Raw genomic sequence first — 16,291 nt, 5'->3', positions numbered from 1 at the left:
CACTGTCTTGAACAGTGCCAATATGATGGAGACATTCCTCCCCGACCGCCAGCTACAACTCGAAGCCCACCAAACATTGTTGGCACTACCAACCTCTGTTGACCAAGCTGAACTCCTGCCAGCGTCTTCACATGGGCAGCTACGGACACGTCGCCTGCGCCTCAGCCGTGGACTCTTTCCCATAATGACCTCAAGACCATGCCGTCAATACGAGAAGCTGTGCCATTCAGCGCCCGATTGAGAGGCGATTCTGCCATTGCTGCTACAGCGAACGTTTCCATGCGACGTCTGTCGTCTGGACGCACACGTGCCACGACAGCATCCACAAGACCATTGACTATGGTTCCTCCTGATTCTACGGACGGCGTGGACATGCGCTCGACAAAGCTCCCGCTGTAATGTTTGTCGTGCGCTTTGGAGATCTCCTCAATCGCTTGCTGGATAGATTCACGAGTACCCTGTGACTTCAGGAGGCCTTGGGATTGATGCGCTGCAATGTGCGCAAGTACGATATCCGCTCCAACATCAATATAGTCCTTCAACGCGCCAGGCGACCGCTTGCGTGGGAGGTTAGAGAAGTGCTGCGACAGCTGTTCTCCCACGTCCTGGCGCCGTCGGATGTGTGTGTCGGAGGCAGACCCATCATGCTGTTTAGCTGGATTGTCTGTTCCACCTTCAGTTACTTTCTCGCGGTTGGCGTAGACTTTCGTCATGTTGACTTTCTGATGCAAAGGCGCCGCTCTGAACTTCGGAGGCTGCCAGGACCCTTTCATAAATGAGTCTGCTACCCAGTCTTTGTCGGCGTGCTCGTATTCTTCTACACGCTCCTCCGCGTCCTCCGGGTTCCAGTCTCGGTCCCAGTATTCGCAGTCGCCGGCAGTGGGTGCAGCCCACTTACTGTATTGGACACGTTAACAATCCTCTCGACTTCGACAATCAAGGTGCGCTTACCCTTTTGTGACGGATGTTTTGTCGGGAGACCATATAACTTCGAAATCAGCATCAAGCAAACAAGATCAGCATCAGGCCAAAGGCGAGACTCACCGGCAGTGCCATTCGGCGTGAAGGCGTTCACGTTTGGCCACGGAAGCTTCGCAATGTCGTGAGGCACATTGGTGTTGGTCCAGTCGTAGCAAGTAAGCCAAAGACCCCAGATCGCGCCACAGGCTTTGGGATTGGACTCCCAGCAGACCATCGCCTGACCACTTGGCTGATTGAACATGGTTAGCGATCATCCCTAGTTGCATTCATGCTGGAATCATATACCTGATGCCACCACACTAGTACAAGCCGTTCATCCCTGATGACACGATTGTACTTGTTGTCTTCGGCCTTCAAGATCATCCTGGGTCGGACGCCGGAGTACTGGTTCATGTCAAAGGTATCATTCTTTCCCTTTGAGATCTGTGCGCCAGATCTTTGGACCATAGCTCCGCCAGCAGCAAGATCGCTCACTGCTTGCGCCGATGTCTGCCCCATGTAAGGCACAATCTGGCCTCCAGCCGCGACAACAGGAAGGTCGCCCATTATACTGGATCCAGAGGAGGAGAAATAGGTCGACATAGCATCAGGCAGGTCCTCGAGGGCGAACTCCGGCATTTCGAGGCCCACGTCTGCAATCTGAATGGTTAAGTCCGAGATCATCCCAGACGACAAGCCCGATTGTAAGATCGATTTACTACCAGACGCTGTCGTGATCGAACCCCAACCGGCGATCTCTGCAAGCTGCTCCGCGTCCGTGATCCCCATCGCGATCGCATCCTCAGCACTTATGATGAAGGCATTACTGGCTTCCGCAGTCACCAGCGATGAAGCTTCCGTGCTTACAAACGACACAACATCAGCGCCAGCCTCGAGTCCAAGTGACGAGCCCACTACCTCGCTTGTAAGGCTTATGGCTGATCCCACTGTGCCTACGCCACCAGCTTCAGCCGCCATTGCAGCCGCTTCGGCCGCCACCACGGCCATTTCTGCTGCGAATGCTGGGAACAGTGCGTCGATGGTCATGAAGAAAAACCCTTCCACGGCTATCAATGCGCCGACCGCCGCATATTCCACCAATGGTCCGATGAACGCAAAGACCGCGAGAACGATACCCATGCTGGCGGATTGTTTGTCGATACCGCTGTCGTGGGAGTATGTCGAGCAAGGTCAAACAGAGCGAAAGCCGGCTACTGTCGCATGTTATATATCCCTCGCCTTTGAAACACCAAGCCGCTTTGGAACAGCTCTTTCCAGCATGTGAACGATGTGGCGACAGTACCATTTCTGCAGATCATGCAATATAGTGGCGGAAATCGCCAGCAGCTCGTAAGCAGCAACCTGATCAATAGCTGTCTTTTACACACGAAAGTAACCCCCGACCCTGATTACCAGCCACAATCGAAAGCTTTTACTGCCAAGATCGGGCCCACTGGTAAATTAAAGCCTCCTATGATGCGAGAGCATGAAATACATGGCTCTTTTAGTAGCTCTACACAATGGCCATCGACGCCTTCCGTCGTCTGTAGCAAACAGTAGTGGATATTAGCCGGGGCGTCTGTTTAGAAAATCATTCCTTGATGCTGACCAGCTTGGAGGCCGCTAGCAATTGCACTGCATAAGTATCTTGTCTCTTTCGTGTGTTGCTACTTCCTGGCTGTCATTTCTGATACCCAAACGATCCAGAGGTGAGTGGATCGGATCCGTCATGGAGCGGCCTTGGCTGACTTCCGACAGACATGAAGTTCTCACTTGGCTTGCTAGCCCTTGCCGGTTGTGTTGTCACGGTCACTGCCCGTGGCGATTTCAGCATCCAGTTCACCCGGTTTGCAGGCAAATTCTGCACGGATCCCATCAAGACAGACGAGATTGACAGCAATTACTGTAAGAGCTTAGACTATGACCATGGAGGATTCTCCTCCTTTGTCTACCGTACGTGAATAGTTCGATCCCTGTATGACCGCCATAGGAAGACCACTGACCGTTGGTGACAGATCCTAGGGACGTGCATGAGGATGACAGCGGCGATGGCTGTGAAGTCTTCGTGTTCGGCACAGGCCACTGTGCGGGTGAAGCCTACATGATAGGAGACCCCCTTGATGCTTTTGGCAAATGTGGCACTGTGCCCTTTCCGGCTGGAGGGTGGAGTATCAGTGTGAAGTGTGATGAGACTTCCTACGGCGATACCTACAAGAGGGACAACGAGAATGGTACGATGGTTGAATTCGAGGCTTGAGCGGGTGGACAAGTGTGGAGTCGAGGTCGCTGGAAATCTCATTATGAGTTCAGTCGAGACACTGGAAATTGAGTGGTCGATGCCGTGGCACTTGCCCGTGTGGCAGTAGTCGACCAGTCCATCAGGTAGCGAGACACAGCAATGTTTGACATTTCTGTGAGCAGATTTTGCGGTGGATTGTTGGTGTGCTAAAGTACGTGAGATTCTGTGTTGGACGTTTCCTATGTCCTCGTAAGTCTTGTGACGTGCTATCGGTGGAAGATACAAGTTGACTGTGCAAGGTGCCTGTTCTTTCGAACCCGTCCTTTTTGTCACGATTGTCGTCAAAGTTTGGTGGTGATTGCTCGTGTGTGAAAGTGCTTCCGAACAACACCACTCTATTATCCAATTACACACGCTGTACAACTAGAACAAATCAAGCACGAGTCTGGGCACCATGCCCATTTGTATTGTAGCGGGTGTCACTGAATGCACGATAGCAATCCACTTTTTCCTTGCCCCACGGCCCAGCATTGGGACAAATAAAACCTGCCTCCTATGCCGCAATATCAGATACAAGACCCAGCAGATGCAGGGAGCAGAGAGACGTACCTTAGGAGGATCTGGCATGCGAGAGGTCTCGAAGCGTGCTGGAGCAGAGGCCGTGACGATCTCACGCCGATAAGTCGAGCAGGTTGGGTTAGGTGCATCCATGGCAAGATAGACCGCCGTGTGCTCTGGACCAGGGTGGTCCTTCTTCGCCCAGAAGCCCTGCATGGAGTGCTTAGCTAGTGACCTGTGGTAGAGGCCGTCGGTTAGTACGCATCACGTACATGTGAATCTTGCCAGACATCCTGTGAGTGTGCAAAGTCAGTATGGAATCAGGCGAAGACTCGGACTCAGTGTCACTGACCTTGTAATCATCGACCATCAACCTAAAGACGCAATCGTTCGTATCATCGTTGAGGCCAGGAGCTGGATTAGTGAAGATGAGAAGCATGCTAGACTTAGTATTGCTGAAGGGCGTGATGGTCGCCGTGGTCAACTTTGCTGGATCGAATGGTGGCGAACTCAGGACGGCTGTCGTAGTCGGTGCGGAGCCTGGTGTCATTGTTGTCGGACCAGCAGAACTTGCGAGTGGAGATGTCGTAGAAGCTGAGATCACAGTCACAGTGATTATGGATGGCGATGGAGCTGCCATCGTCGCTCTGGTATCGACCTGGAGACTTATCAGCATGTCGTAGCCTAGCTATAGTAGTACCACAGTCGTTTCAGGGTCATACTTGTTGTGCTGGCGCTGCATCATCTGCACAAAGCAGACAGGCCAAGAGCAGGAACATTCCGAGTGGCGCTAGCATGGTTGCTCTAGACGATGGGACTACCTCGCTGTCGATGAGGTACAAGTGAGGTGTCGACGTGGTTGTGTCGGGCAAATGGATCGTGGTACTACAAGGGAGCAGCGACGACTACCTTGTGTTTTAATGCAGCGAGCTGGACCTGCTAACTAGCTTCCAGGAGGACCAGGGTAATGCCTTATGCTTCCTTGAGAAAGGCAAAGACCATACATGCTCTCCGCGTAATACAAGCTGCTTAGCAGGAGGACGGTCCGTGCCCGATGAAAAATAGCTACAGCTCGTCGCAGTGCATTTACACCTTCTTTTCGCGCGTAGTGACGGCTCGAGCTGGTCATAAAACCGTCTCATCCGACCTATATAGGTCTTATGCAGTGCCTTTTTGGTGGGTCTGGTGTCCTAAGAGCTCGAAACAAGCCTTGGCAGTACAAAAAGCTCCGGCCATCGCACTGCGCACTACTGGGCAACATGCGTCGCCAAAGGAGTTGGCCGAGGAGATCTCCTAGCTAGCACGAGTGTGCATACTGGGACGGGCATGTATCAGCTTTGCAAATTGTCGCATCCAAGGATTGGAACTTGAAGTAACATGAGTGTCCGGCTTATTGATTGTCGGGATGATCATATGCTGATGGTTGTCGACTCAATCTCTGAGTTCTTACGGCTCGCAAGCTTGCGTCCCTGGTCATGGGATTCTGTTGCCATCTTTCGGACCTTGCATGATGTCTATTTTGGCTTCGTATATGCCGAAGAGCTACTTGAAGCTCTCGCCCATGCTTGCAAGGGTGTTCGTGTAATGTCGTTCCGTCCTGGGCGATTGTGTCTCTGGTAAGGGACGTTTTCACCCAAGGCAATAGACCAGGCTCATCTTCCCGCCATCTCGCCAACCAACCCAGCATTGACCCAGCCCCGAGCAAAGTTCCGGCCACTAAACAGTAAAACAGTGACCCACCATGCCCTTCCAATCCAGGGATCATACCACATCTGCAAAGCCCTGCCCTTCTTCTTCCTCATCGACAGAACCACCCATCTAACAACCTCCTCAACAACAACAGCCGCCCCATTCGTGGAGAAGAACACCGCCTCCCCCCTCGCCTTCACCCAATCCCCACCCAACACACTCCTCACAGAAAATGAATGCACAAAAGCACTACTCAAAAACCCCCCAACCACCTTCCCAATATTCGCCCGCTCATTCGCTCCCTTGCCCGTAAGTTTTCGCTCGACGTACTCGCCAGGCCAAACACCATAGACCTCGAACAACCGAGCGAAAAGGCGATGCCAGCCATAGCTCCAGAATTTCCGGACGGAAGTGATCTCCCATATCCGTGTAGTATAGAGCGGTGGGAAGAAAGCGAAAGGTGAGGGGGCTAGAGGCGCGCAGATAATAGCGAAAATACTATGCGCAAGCGAGAAAGCCACCATCAGGAAAGCCCCCAAAGCAGCCGTAAGACCCAACTGCATCGGCAGCGACAACCTCGTATCGAACCTCGAAGGTCCATCAAAAGGCGGTGGGTCGCCAGGAGGACCGAGGTAATTGTCGTAGGTATATCGAATAAACACCAAGCAAACGACAATCACAGGTAGAACATGAACGAAAATCGAATGCAATCGGTTGCTGATCGTAGGCAACCACGTCTTCCGCGTATGTCTCACATCGGCCGTCGACCACGTAAATCCCATGCCCCGCATCGACATCTCCAGTTCCAAAGCCCAGCTCGCGCGATCGAGAAAGGAGTGAGGCCAGCCATCTTCAGGGATCTCATGCTGATACACCGCTTGCTTCGATGGCCCTGATAGAGTCCTCTGCAGGGCGTTGACGGCGTAATTTGCCGCGTCGACGGCGCCGAGGGGGAAATAGCTATCCAGTGGCAGAGAGGGCCTACGATCCCAGGTCGGGGGTGCGGTGGCAGAGCTGTCGACATACCCGACTCGTCTGCGACTGGAATTCGGGGTTTCTTTGCTAGCACCACCGCCGCCGCTGCTGCTGCTGCCAGCCGACAGAGCAGAGGGTTCTTCTCGTGGTTTGTGCTCATACCGTACTCTCCTAGGAATATGGCCGAAGATCAAGGGGCTGATGAAGAAGGCGTCTAGGACTCTGCAGCCACCGTACAATCCGACTAGACTGAGCTGATAGTTCAGCCCGATACTCTGCGGGATATAATAAGCCAATGGCAACCGAAAGAACAATATCCCAGCCATAATGGCAAGACCATTTCGCAAAAGTTTGAAAGCCAGCGTATCCACAGCCTGAGGGGGCGGAGGCGGCAGGAAGAGCAAGGCGATATAGTACATCACGGGCGGCAAGACCAGAGCCTCGATCGTGATCGGTTTCGTGCCTGGGATTGGATGGAGAGCGGGAAGGGGTTGGTCCATGGTCAGGTAGGATAGTGTTTGATGGTATAGTTGTTGGATGTTGTCCATTATGCTGATCGAAGGGAGGGGAGAGGGTTCGAGGACCTCTGGAGATGTTCGTACGATAGAGAGAAAGAGATGAGCGCTTACTTGTCAGTTTTCCTACATCTTTTGTCCTACAGATCTGGCTCGACACGCAATAATAATAAGGCTAGAAGCATGCGATAGATTGATGGCATAGGCAGGCAAGTGTATGACGCACACACATGCTTCCAAAGCCCGAGATCGATCGCCCAAAGCAAATCTCCGCAGATCTGCGAGATCCAGGCACAACAGATCTCTTGCACGTCTCGCATCCGCCTTCACCATCCCCTCACCTCTGATGAAGCTGCTGGTGAAATACAACCTATTGATAGACAGTCTCAAGAGCAGTAGACTTGTCGACGGGCGTGAGAAGGGTAGATAGCGTCTAATCTATAATACATCCCTAGTCCACACAAGCCCTGCCCACTTACCCAGGGCTACGCCAGAGGAACAACCAGAGCTATGCAAAATAACAGGATGTCGAACGGAATATAAAAAATTGATGCTGGTCCGGGTATCATATGTTGCATCCCATCCTCCACCCCACCCCTAACCCCCAGCCTCATACCACAGGTAAAGCTTCTATAGTTTCGCCTTCACCTCCCCAGAACCCTTCCCTCCATTAGCAGCCGTCGCACTCGCCTCAGAATTCAACTCGACTTTCCCATCCACACCCCCACCCTCCCCAAAGAAAATAACCTGCACCGTCAAATCATCCCGATACCTCCTCGAAAAAGGCGCCGGTAAAGTGAGGAGAGCGGAAAGCATATCACTGTCCTTGCCACCAAGGGCATTCCTAACCAAATGCGTCGCAGCGTTTTTATCCTCGACGACGAAACGGGTGTCCTGACCCGTGGGAACGCCCCATTGTTGTTGGCGGATCGGGGCGCGTTGGCCGGAAGACTCCTTGCTGTCGTGATGTTCGATGGGAAGAGCTGAAGCCTTTTGCGTGGAGAACCATGACTGCAACCAACCGCCCGCACTTACAGACGCAGACGTAGCCCTACCACTTTGCGAGGAAGAGGAGAGAAGACTCGAACCCTGCCGATCAAGCCACTGCCCCACCAACCCCACCACCTCCTCATTCGTCAACATCTCCCACAACCCATCCGTAGCCATAACCACAAAATCACCCTTCGTCGGATCAACCCTCGTAGTCGTAACAACCGGCTCAGCAGTAACATAAGGCGGCGTCTTAACATTCCGATTCGGGGTCCGAGCGAAATAATTCCGATGCAGTTTCTGCTGCACCTCCATACTCCACTTATACATCGCATCGCCAAAGGCGCGACTAGGCTCCAACCCACCCAGGATCCGACCATTCTGCGTCACGCCCGGTTCACCGGGGTGTTCGGCTCGGAGGCGCGCAGCTTCGCTTTCCGTCCCGCCGGTTTGGTCGATACTGAGAGCTGTAGCCGTCCATTTCCCGTTCCCCACAGTACTGCGACGGCCGAGGACGGCGCGGGAGTCGCCTGTGCAGGCTACGCGGAGGAGTTTGGAACGGGAGTCGTAGAAGGATAGGAGTGCGCAGGAACCCGATAAAGCTGGTGCGAGGATTTCGGCGGCGACGACTTTAGACTGGGCTTTGAGGACTTTTTGCGCGCTGTTGTGGGTGATTTCGTTGTCGAGTTTGAGGAAGCCCTTTTTGATCGCTGCGTCGACTGCGTCAGGGTGGGGGAAGTTTAGAGCGGGGTCGGCGAGGGCGGATTTGTAGGTTGCGTTTAGTTCGCGGGCGACGTAGGAGACGAGGGTTTGGCGGAGTTTGGCGGAGGTGGTCCAGCCGGCGTGGCCGTCGAAGACGCCCCAGAACATCCAGTCGCTTCTTGCTTTGCCGTCTTCGGAGGCGGCGATGGTGTTGGGGACCTCGACGATTTTCTCCACGTGGTCGTCTTCGATGGGATCGTTGCTGGGGATTTGGACGACGTCGTAGCGGACTACTCCCTCTCCTCGTCCGACAAGATAGCTCTCCTCATTCCGCCGTAACTTGGCTGTGGCTTGGTCTGGTGTGAGCATTTCCAGTACTTTCTTGCCCGAATAGTCGGACGTCTCCTTGCTGATCACCTGATCGGCAGGTATCTGTGCAGTATACAGCTGACCCTGATCAACGATCAAAGCCTTTCTAACAGCCTCTGGCACCTCACCAGGTCCAGGGATATCAACAGGTTGATTCGAAGCCGTAGCCTGTGCCTGTGGACTCGCAGTAGTAGTAGTACTATACGTCCTCCCTTGACTCGAAACTAGCGACTGTCCAGGTAGTGTCGGCGATGCTGCCGCAGCTCCACCGTCAGAACTCCGCTGCTGATAGACATAATACGCCGCTGCACCCACACCGACCAACGCTATCGGGGTGGAGACTCTCCGACTGAAGCGCATGGACGATTGGATCTGCTGTTGGGGTGTCCGATTCGCTATCGAGCGCTGGAAGGAGGCATTGTATGAGCTGTTGTTGATACGGAGTTGTTGCTTGAGTGCTTTCCGGGGGTTAGGTCGGCGGAAGGTGCGCAGGTTCTGGATTATGGCGCGACGCATCGAGGCGGTGGTGTCATTGGTGGATGGTCTTGGGCAGCATATGTGGTGCTGGTGGTGTTGTTGTTGTAATGAGTGCCGTGTGGGTGAGCGATATCTTAGTCGAGATCCAACCTCATCACATGACAGCCAGCATCAATCACAGATTCACAGCTGCTGTAAGATGCAAACACAGCCTAGCGCGCCAAGAATATCGCGGCTCAAAATCCGCTCTGCACACGCTCCAGAATTTGGCAAAGAAAGTCGGATCTCGAAATCACATACGGTTTTTTTGCGACAGCGACGACAATTACCTCAACCACATTACCCACTCTCGCCACCGCCGAACACAACAACCACCATCATGTCCAGCAAAACCCAAAGCAAGAAGCCCGCGGGCGCCAAGGCCCAAGGCCGCAGCGCCATCGAGGACGTGGTGGCCCGCGAATACACCATCCACCTACACAAGCATGTACGTTCAGTTTGATGAAGTCCACCGGATGGTCCTCCTTCCTCACTCCCCCCCCGAATTTCGAAGGGGGAAGGAAGGAAGGAGGGCATCGGACGGAAGACTGAAATAAAAAGAGTTGTGATGGACAATATAATCCTAACACGTGATTTGTGACAAAAAAGGTTCACGGCGTGTCGTTCAAGAAGCGCGCGCCCAAGGCCATCAAGGCGATTAGGGAGTTTGCTGCCAAGGCGATGGTATGTTTCCTATAATACACTCCCAATCTCACATCCTCACTGTCAGACATTACGATCCCGATACTAACATGGTATGATTGTAGGGAACAACCGACGTCCGCCTCGACCCCCAACTGAACAAGAAGGTGTGGGAGCAAGGCATCAAGGGCGTGCCATTCCGTCTTCGGGTCCGGATATCGCGTAAGCGTAACGATGAGGAGGATGCCAAGGAGAAGCTGTACTCGTACGTGCAGGCCGTCAATGTCAAGAACCCCAAGGGTCTGCAGACGGCGGTGGTGGAGGATGCTTAGATGTGCACAATCCAAATGGCGAGCGACTGGCGCTATTGGGATGATCGCCGTGTCGCATGTATACTGTCTTATACTGTCCGCTTCGACGCAGATACATGGTGGTCTTTGCTGCTCAAACACGGTAAAACGATCAATATCGAAAGCAATGACATGACCTACATCAACTATGAGAGCTCCATTTCTGCACCTACATCCTCGACACGGACTCGTGTCCCACCCTCAAGCCCTCCCTTCTCACTCACATTTCACTTTCACAAGTCGTGCGAAGCCAACGGAGACCCTGTTCATACGTGCACATTATCCCTTTTGTCTCGACTTGCTAGTGGGAACGAAGTAAGTATTTGCTGGCCCGCGTCTGCAACCTCACCGCATCCCTTCACCCCTCACGTATCACGCGCAAAGCACACATACGCGAAGGGACCCTCATGACATTGTCTTTCCAAACGACATCTTGGCTATACATTTCTAATATAAGACCGCAGCGTCTATACCAGCCATAAAAGAGATCTATATCCCGGACCCACCAGAGAGAAAACAAGAGGAAGCTGCATCTAACAAAACCCCTACTCCTTCTTACTCTTCTTCGCCTTCTTCGGCACCCGTGCCAACCAATAAAAGAACACGGCCCCACACACATTCACCCCAATAAACGCCCACAGAATGCCGAAATTCCTCCACGCATTCCCATAACTCGCGCTCACCCCCTCCAAAAACACATTCGTGCTCGCATACGTACAGAAGTCGCACTGCCCCGTCGCATTCGGATCCCGCAGATAACCCCCCGCGGCGGAGATGTAGGGTTGCATATATGTCCCACACGACTGGCCGGCGGGGGAGTTGAAGTGGACGTACTCGTTGCTGGCGCAGGTGACGGCCTGGTTCGCGACGCCGACACTCAGCATACCGTCGACGAGGTAGGTGAAGGGGGAGACGCGGTACATGAAGATCCAAAACCCGGGGAGGGCTTGCGGGGTCTGCAGGACACCGCAGAAGATGAGGCAGAGGGAGAACATGAGGTTGGCGAGATTGCCGCCTGTCTCTGCGTCCGCGATTCCGGCGATCATCATGTTGGTGAAGGTGGAGGTGAAGAGGAGGAATTCCAGGACGAAGAGGAAGAATTGGAAGCCCCGGAGCGAGACGGCGTGGGTGGGGATGGCGTTGTTGTAGAGGCCGATGGGGTAGTAGAAGCAGAAGAAGATGATGATGGCCATTAAGGTATTCCAAGGCAATTCCACCATGATATTCGCGAACATGAAAGCCTTCCAACTATACGTCTTACTCGGCCGTTCGCGGACCTCGTACAGCGCGCGCTGGGTGACGAAATGCGGCATTATTTGTTGCACCAGTTGGCCGAAGATGGTGAAGAGCATGAAGATGGAGAACATTTGGTTCTGGAGCCCCTGTTGGGTGAGCGGGGCGTGGAAGAAGGTGAAGCCGATGAAGAGGGAGGAGAAGAGGCAGAGGGCGGCCTTGCTGTAGATGTAAGAGGGGGTGCGCCAGTATTGGGCGAAGACGCGGTGGGTGACTTGGAGGATTTGGACGGGGAAGGGGGCGGCGAATTCGCGGTAGGAGGCTTTGTCGTCGGCGGAGGTTTTGGGTTGGGTTTCTTGTAGACGGTCGGCCGCGAGGCGGTCGAGCTCGGCGTGCGTTTCTTGGTATTGTTTTGAGGAGCGCCAGGTTTCGTGCCAGTCGATGTCGGTTGTTGTGCCGGGTGCTGCACCGATGACTTCCAGCATCCATTCGGCTGGGTTGGCGTCGTCGGGACATTTGTGGGCGCCGTTGGCTTCGAAGTAGCTGGCGAGGACACGAGAGTTCTCGCCGACAGGGCCGAAGTACACCGTGCGACCACCTTTAGCCAGGAACAACAAGCGATCGAAACGTTGGAACAGCATGGCAGAGGGCTGATGGATAGTACACAAGATGGCCTGGCCGGAATTCTTGAGCTTCTCCAGTAGATCCAGGATAGCCCACGAGGTTTGAGAATCAAGACCAGATGTAGGCTCGTCGAGGAAGAGAAGGAGTTCGGGCTTGGCAGCGAGCTCGACACCAATAGTGAGACGCTTCCTCTGCTCGACGTTGAGACCTTCGCCAGGCACACCGACAACAGCATCGGCATATTCGTCCATGTCCAGAAGCTTAATGACCTCGTCCACATACGCCAATTTGTCCTTCTTCGGAACATGAGCTGGCTGACGAAGCAGAGCAGAAAAGTTCAAGGCCTCACGAACAGTCGAAGTCTGCAGATGCAGATCCTGCTGTTGCACGTAAGCCGTCTTACGCTGGAAGGAAGAATCGCGCTGTCGACCATCCACAAGCATGTCGCCGGAGATGACACCCATAGTGACACGAGTAGCCAGGACATCAAGCAGAGTAGTCTTGCCAGCTCCCGAGACACCCATGAGTGCGGTCAAAGTACCAGGTTTCACCCATCCGTCTACGTGATCCAGAATGCGGCGATCCTCCTTCTTAATCTTGATATCATAACAGACATTCCTCCAGCTGAATACGGCAGTCTGCTTTTGGATGATATCACTCGCCTCAACATAGCTCTCCTTCTTAGCGAGAGCAGCACCATTAGCTCCATCGTCTGCGGTCTCCTCATCGTGCGCTCCGTCCTTGAGAGAAGCGGGTGTGTGGCCGCGACGGAAGACAAGCACCTCACCCTTGCTCTTCTTCGCACTGATGAGTTCGGTGGCGCCCAGGTAGAAGACCATGAGGAAGATCATGAAAGCGATGATGATGCCCACGTTCCTCCATTTGTGGCTGTGGTAGTACTGATATGCTGTGTTGATGTAGACATCGCCATTGACATAATCCTGTCCAGCCTGGGAGCCCACAGCCGAGCAAACCTGCTCGCCCAATGCAAGACTGCCGTACGCGGGCACATACATCGAGCAAGCGTAGTTCCTGCCGTGAAACTCGTTGATCATCAGAGATTCAAAGCCATAAGCCACTGGGTCAATCCAATTGATCCATCGACACCAGCCAAGCATGTAGTCGACGGGAATGGCGAAACCGGTGAACATGACAATACCCAGAATGATAATCGCAGCTGGAGCCATGGCTTGCGAGAGAGTTCGGGACACGGAGGCGATGGTTCGGAAAAGCATACTCATGGTCAGGGTTGTCAAGAAACTCATCAAGATGAAGAAGAAGAACGGTCCGGGTTCTCTTCTCAAGTTCGCCATGAAGTAGAGCGTGATGTTGAAAATGATGGCGTTGGCGATCTTGTAAGGCATGTCTGTCAACATGGAAGCGAAAGCTTCAGCTGATGGGTGGTATAGAGCATACTGGGAATGCTTCTCGACGATCGGACGCTGAGCATAAAGTGTCAAAATCTCTAGTGCAGATCCAAAGGCGTTGAGCAGGACGGCGAAGAAAAGTACAGCTCCCCGTTGGAAGAACGACTGCGTAGTCAGTTGCAGGTTGTAGAAGACGGAGCCAAGAATCAGTGCCATGGCGAAATTGCCGAAGAGTTGTGTGAATGTCAGACTAGGATCTCCCGCCAGACGTCGAAAGCCACGCCATAGGCAAAGATTGACTTGCTGCACGTAGCTCAAAGTGTAAGGTGACTTCATGCGCTGACCCCTTGCCTTCTGTGCCTGTCGACTTTGCGCGAACTGCTGGTATTGCTCGCCTTCGTAAGGGTATCGCTGCTCGTAGGCATCGATATCAGACATCAGTCGTTGTCGTTCAGAACTAGCCTTCCATGCTGCGGCGAACTCGTCTGGAGTGCGAGGAACTTTGCCCTCAAATCCGGCTCGCACCACCCGTTCCTGGGGCGAAGTCATGGAAGTCAAGAAATCGGCCGTGGTCTGACGGTCAGGGCAGTCGAAACCCATGTTCTCGAAATATGCTCTCGCGTGCCCACAGTGACCAAAGAAGATCTGGCGGCCTTCATACAGCACTAGTGCCTTGTCGAAGATGTCGTAGGCAGATTGCGGTGCTTGGTAGATAGCGACCATGGCCGATGCACCACCAAGCTCCGTGCTCAAACGGATCGTTTTGCAGAACTCTATAGCGTTCGCGGAATCGAGACCACGAGTACTATTATCCCATGCCTGCAACGGTGCGCCACTCAGAAAGGCCTCTGCTATCGAGACACGCTTCCGCTCGCCGCCGGAGACACCACGAACGAAGTCGTTGCCGACTCGCGTGTTGATGGTGTGGCCGATACCGAAGCTAGCCATTGCCACATCTCGCATGTGCTGTGCATACACCTTGTTGCTCACACCACCAGGCAGTGACTTCGGCGCTCGTGCCTGCGCGGCGAACGTGAGTGTATCACCGACGCTGAGCATTGGGAAATGAACATCGACTTCGGCGGTGTATATGGCCTCGCCACGGAAGTAGCTATGCATATGCTCAGGGGGAATACCCTGGTAGTTAAGGTAAGCCTCTTTGTCGACATTGAAGCCATGCGTCTCGCCTGTGATGGTCTTGAGGAAAGTCGAGCATCCAGAGCCGGGAGGGCCAAGCACAACTAGCATCTCACCCGACTCCACCAGGCCTTCGAAGTTGCGCAGGATGTCGATGCGTCGTGGCTTAGCCATGCCGAAGAGCTTCTTAGCATAGCCAACGGTCTCGAGCCACACATTCCCAACATCCTTTTGGTAGTCCGTCGCGGCGCCGAAGCCGTGAACACTCAAGTTGCGGAAAGCCACACCGCCTGTTCGTCCAGGTACTTTATTCTCGGCATCTCGCAGCTTGATCATAGATTTCACCCATGCTCTCGCTCGGAAATTAGGCGAATGAGGATCTAACGCAGTGTCCTTCTCGGCTTCGAATGGATTGTCGGGTACTTGCGACCAGGTTGATGCTTGAGTTATCGATCTGGCCAGCTGACCAATCTCAAACTCCCTTCGAGCTTGCTCCTTCTCGTCGCGTTCGGAGGAAGACTCTGGAGATTCTGATTGTTCAAGGCCTTGTTTCTCGATGTCGCCGTTGTCAAAGTCCTTTTCGTCCTGCGGGGTGATGCCATCAGGATAGTAGGTATTGCCTTTTATGCCGGTTCCAGGGACATGTTGGGGCTGTACATTATTAGACTGTTGATGCGAAGTTGATCGGCCAGTAGCTGGTCGTTGGTTTTCTGGCCTTTGGGCTGAGGCTACTGAGGAGCGCCGTCTGCTGAATGTCCGCCTCAGGAGACCCGGTTCCTCGGCATGCTGCTCGCCCACTGCATCGTCTCCAGTTACCGAAGCACGTCTCTGAAATGCATTTCCGGCGTTCCCAGCTCCAGCAGTCTCTGCCGTGCGATCGAAATTATTAAAGGCAAAGTTGCCGACGAGCGACATCTTGCCGAAAGCTGTAGATAGTTCACCACAAGCGGATCGGAAGGTGCCACAATTGCTACAGCAGTCCACGCCTATCGAAGGATATATTATGCTATGTATAAGAAGGAAGAATGCTGTATCTACTACAAGTACAAAATGACATTACAAGCGAGGTGGCGCCAACGTCTTTAATGGTACTCGTTCGATAAATAATGCAAGCATCACAACACTGCTCAGGAACTGTCTCTGCCGTTCCGCTTGGACGACGTTCGCCCACAAACAACGTGCACTCTGCTGCATAACTGTACATTAAATTTCGCCTCGGATGCGGCTAGAACGCCACCTTCGGCTGCCTAACCACACATAGAAGTTCGGCTCAGTCTCCCATCCGAGGACGGATGATGAGGTTTATTGCTTTCCGATATCTCTTGCTGACAACCGCGTGAAGACTCCCTGTACTGAGCAGCCGAAGGTGGTATAATTGGCGTGCCGAAGTATCTTAGGAGAAGGAAGTCTCGAAACAATCTACAT

At 53.5% G+C, this 16,291-nt stretch overlaps 7 protein-coding genes across 7 annotated transcripts; 2 read left to right on the top strand and 5 right to left on the bottom strand.

The window, feature by feature from the left end:
- Positions 1–161: 161 nt before the first annotated feature.
- On the bottom strand, positions 162–2,100 carry LTS14_004828 (uncharacterized protein; the record flags this gene model as incomplete). The annotated part of the gene is made up of 4 exons (XM_064837528.1): positions 162–897; positions 952–988; positions 1,045–1,210; positions 1,267–2,100. The coding sequence occupies 4 exons, from the start codon at positions 2,098–2,100 to the stop codon at positions 162–164; spliced, it is 1,773 nt and encodes a 590-aa protein (XP_064694851.1).
- A 620-nt stretch (positions 2,101–2,720) lies between these two features.
- LTS14_004827 (uncharacterized protein) lies at positions 2,721–3,217 on the top strand (the record flags this gene model as incomplete). Its single annotated transcript, XM_064837527.1, has 2 exons — positions 2,721–2,913; positions 2,976–3,217. 2 exons carry the CDS (start codon positions 2,721–2,723, stop codon positions 3,215–3,217), a joined length of 435 nt encoding a protein of 144 aa, XP_064694850.1.
- A 415-nt stretch (positions 3,218–3,632) lies between these two features.
- On the bottom strand, positions 3,633–4,554 carry LTS14_004826 (uncharacterized protein; the record flags this gene model as incomplete). Its single annotated transcript, XM_064837526.1, has 5 exons — positions 3,633–3,752; positions 3,809–3,967; positions 4,030–4,050; positions 4,110–4,415; positions 4,480–4,554. 5 exons carry the CDS (start codon positions 4,552–4,554, stop codon positions 3,633–3,635), a joined length of 681 nt encoding a protein of 226 aa, XP_064694849.1.
- An 855-nt stretch (positions 4,555–5,409) lies between these two features.
- On the bottom strand, positions 5,410–6,969 carry LTS14_004825 (uncharacterized protein; the record flags this gene model as incomplete). The annotated part of the gene is made up of 1 exon (XM_064837525.1): positions 5,410–6,969. One exon carries the CDS (start codon positions 6,967–6,969, stop codon positions 5,410–5,412), a length of 1,560 nt encoding a protein of 519 aa, XP_064694848.1.
- Positions 6,970–7,566: 597 nt separating this feature from the next.
- Positions 7,567–9,513, bottom strand: PTC5 ([Pyruvate dehydrogenase [acetyl-transferring]]-phosphatase 1, mitochondrial; the record flags this gene model as incomplete). The annotated part of the gene is made up of 1 exon (XM_064837524.1): positions 7,567–9,513. The coding sequence occupies one exon, from the start codon at positions 9,511–9,513 to the stop codon at positions 7,567–7,569; it is 1,947 nt and encodes a 648-aa protein (XP_064694847.1).
- Positions 9,514–9,853: 340 nt separating this feature from the next.
- Positions 9,854–10,487, top strand: RPL31B (60S ribosomal protein L31B; the record flags this gene model as incomplete). The annotated part of the gene is made up of 3 exons (XM_064837523.1): positions 9,854–9,961; positions 10,123–10,197; positions 10,281–10,487. The coding sequence occupies 3 exons, from the start codon at positions 9,854–9,856 to the stop codon at positions 10,485–10,487; spliced, it is 390 nt and encodes a 129-aa protein (XP_064694846.1).
- Positions 10,488–11,050: 563 nt separating this feature from the next.
- Positions 11,051–15,781, bottom strand: CDR1 (Multidrug resistance protein; the record flags this gene model as incomplete). Its single annotated transcript, XM_064837522.1, has 1 exon — positions 11,051–15,781. One exon carries the CDS (start codon positions 15,779–15,781, stop codon positions 11,051–11,053), a length of 4,731 nt encoding a protein of 1,576 aa, XP_064694845.1.
- Positions 15,782–16,291: the final 510 nt, after the last annotated feature.

The sequence above is a fragment of the Recurvomyces mirabilis genome, assembly GCF_035927965.1.
Source record: "Recurvomyces mirabilis strain CCFEE 5264 chromosome Unknown scaffold_11, whole genome shotgun sequence".
Lineage (NCBI taxonomy): Eukaryota > Fungi > Ascomycota > Dothideomycetes > Mycosphaerellales > Teratosphaeriaceae > Recurvomyces > Recurvomyces mirabilis.
This window is presented reverse-complemented; position numbering and strand designations above follow the sequence as displayed.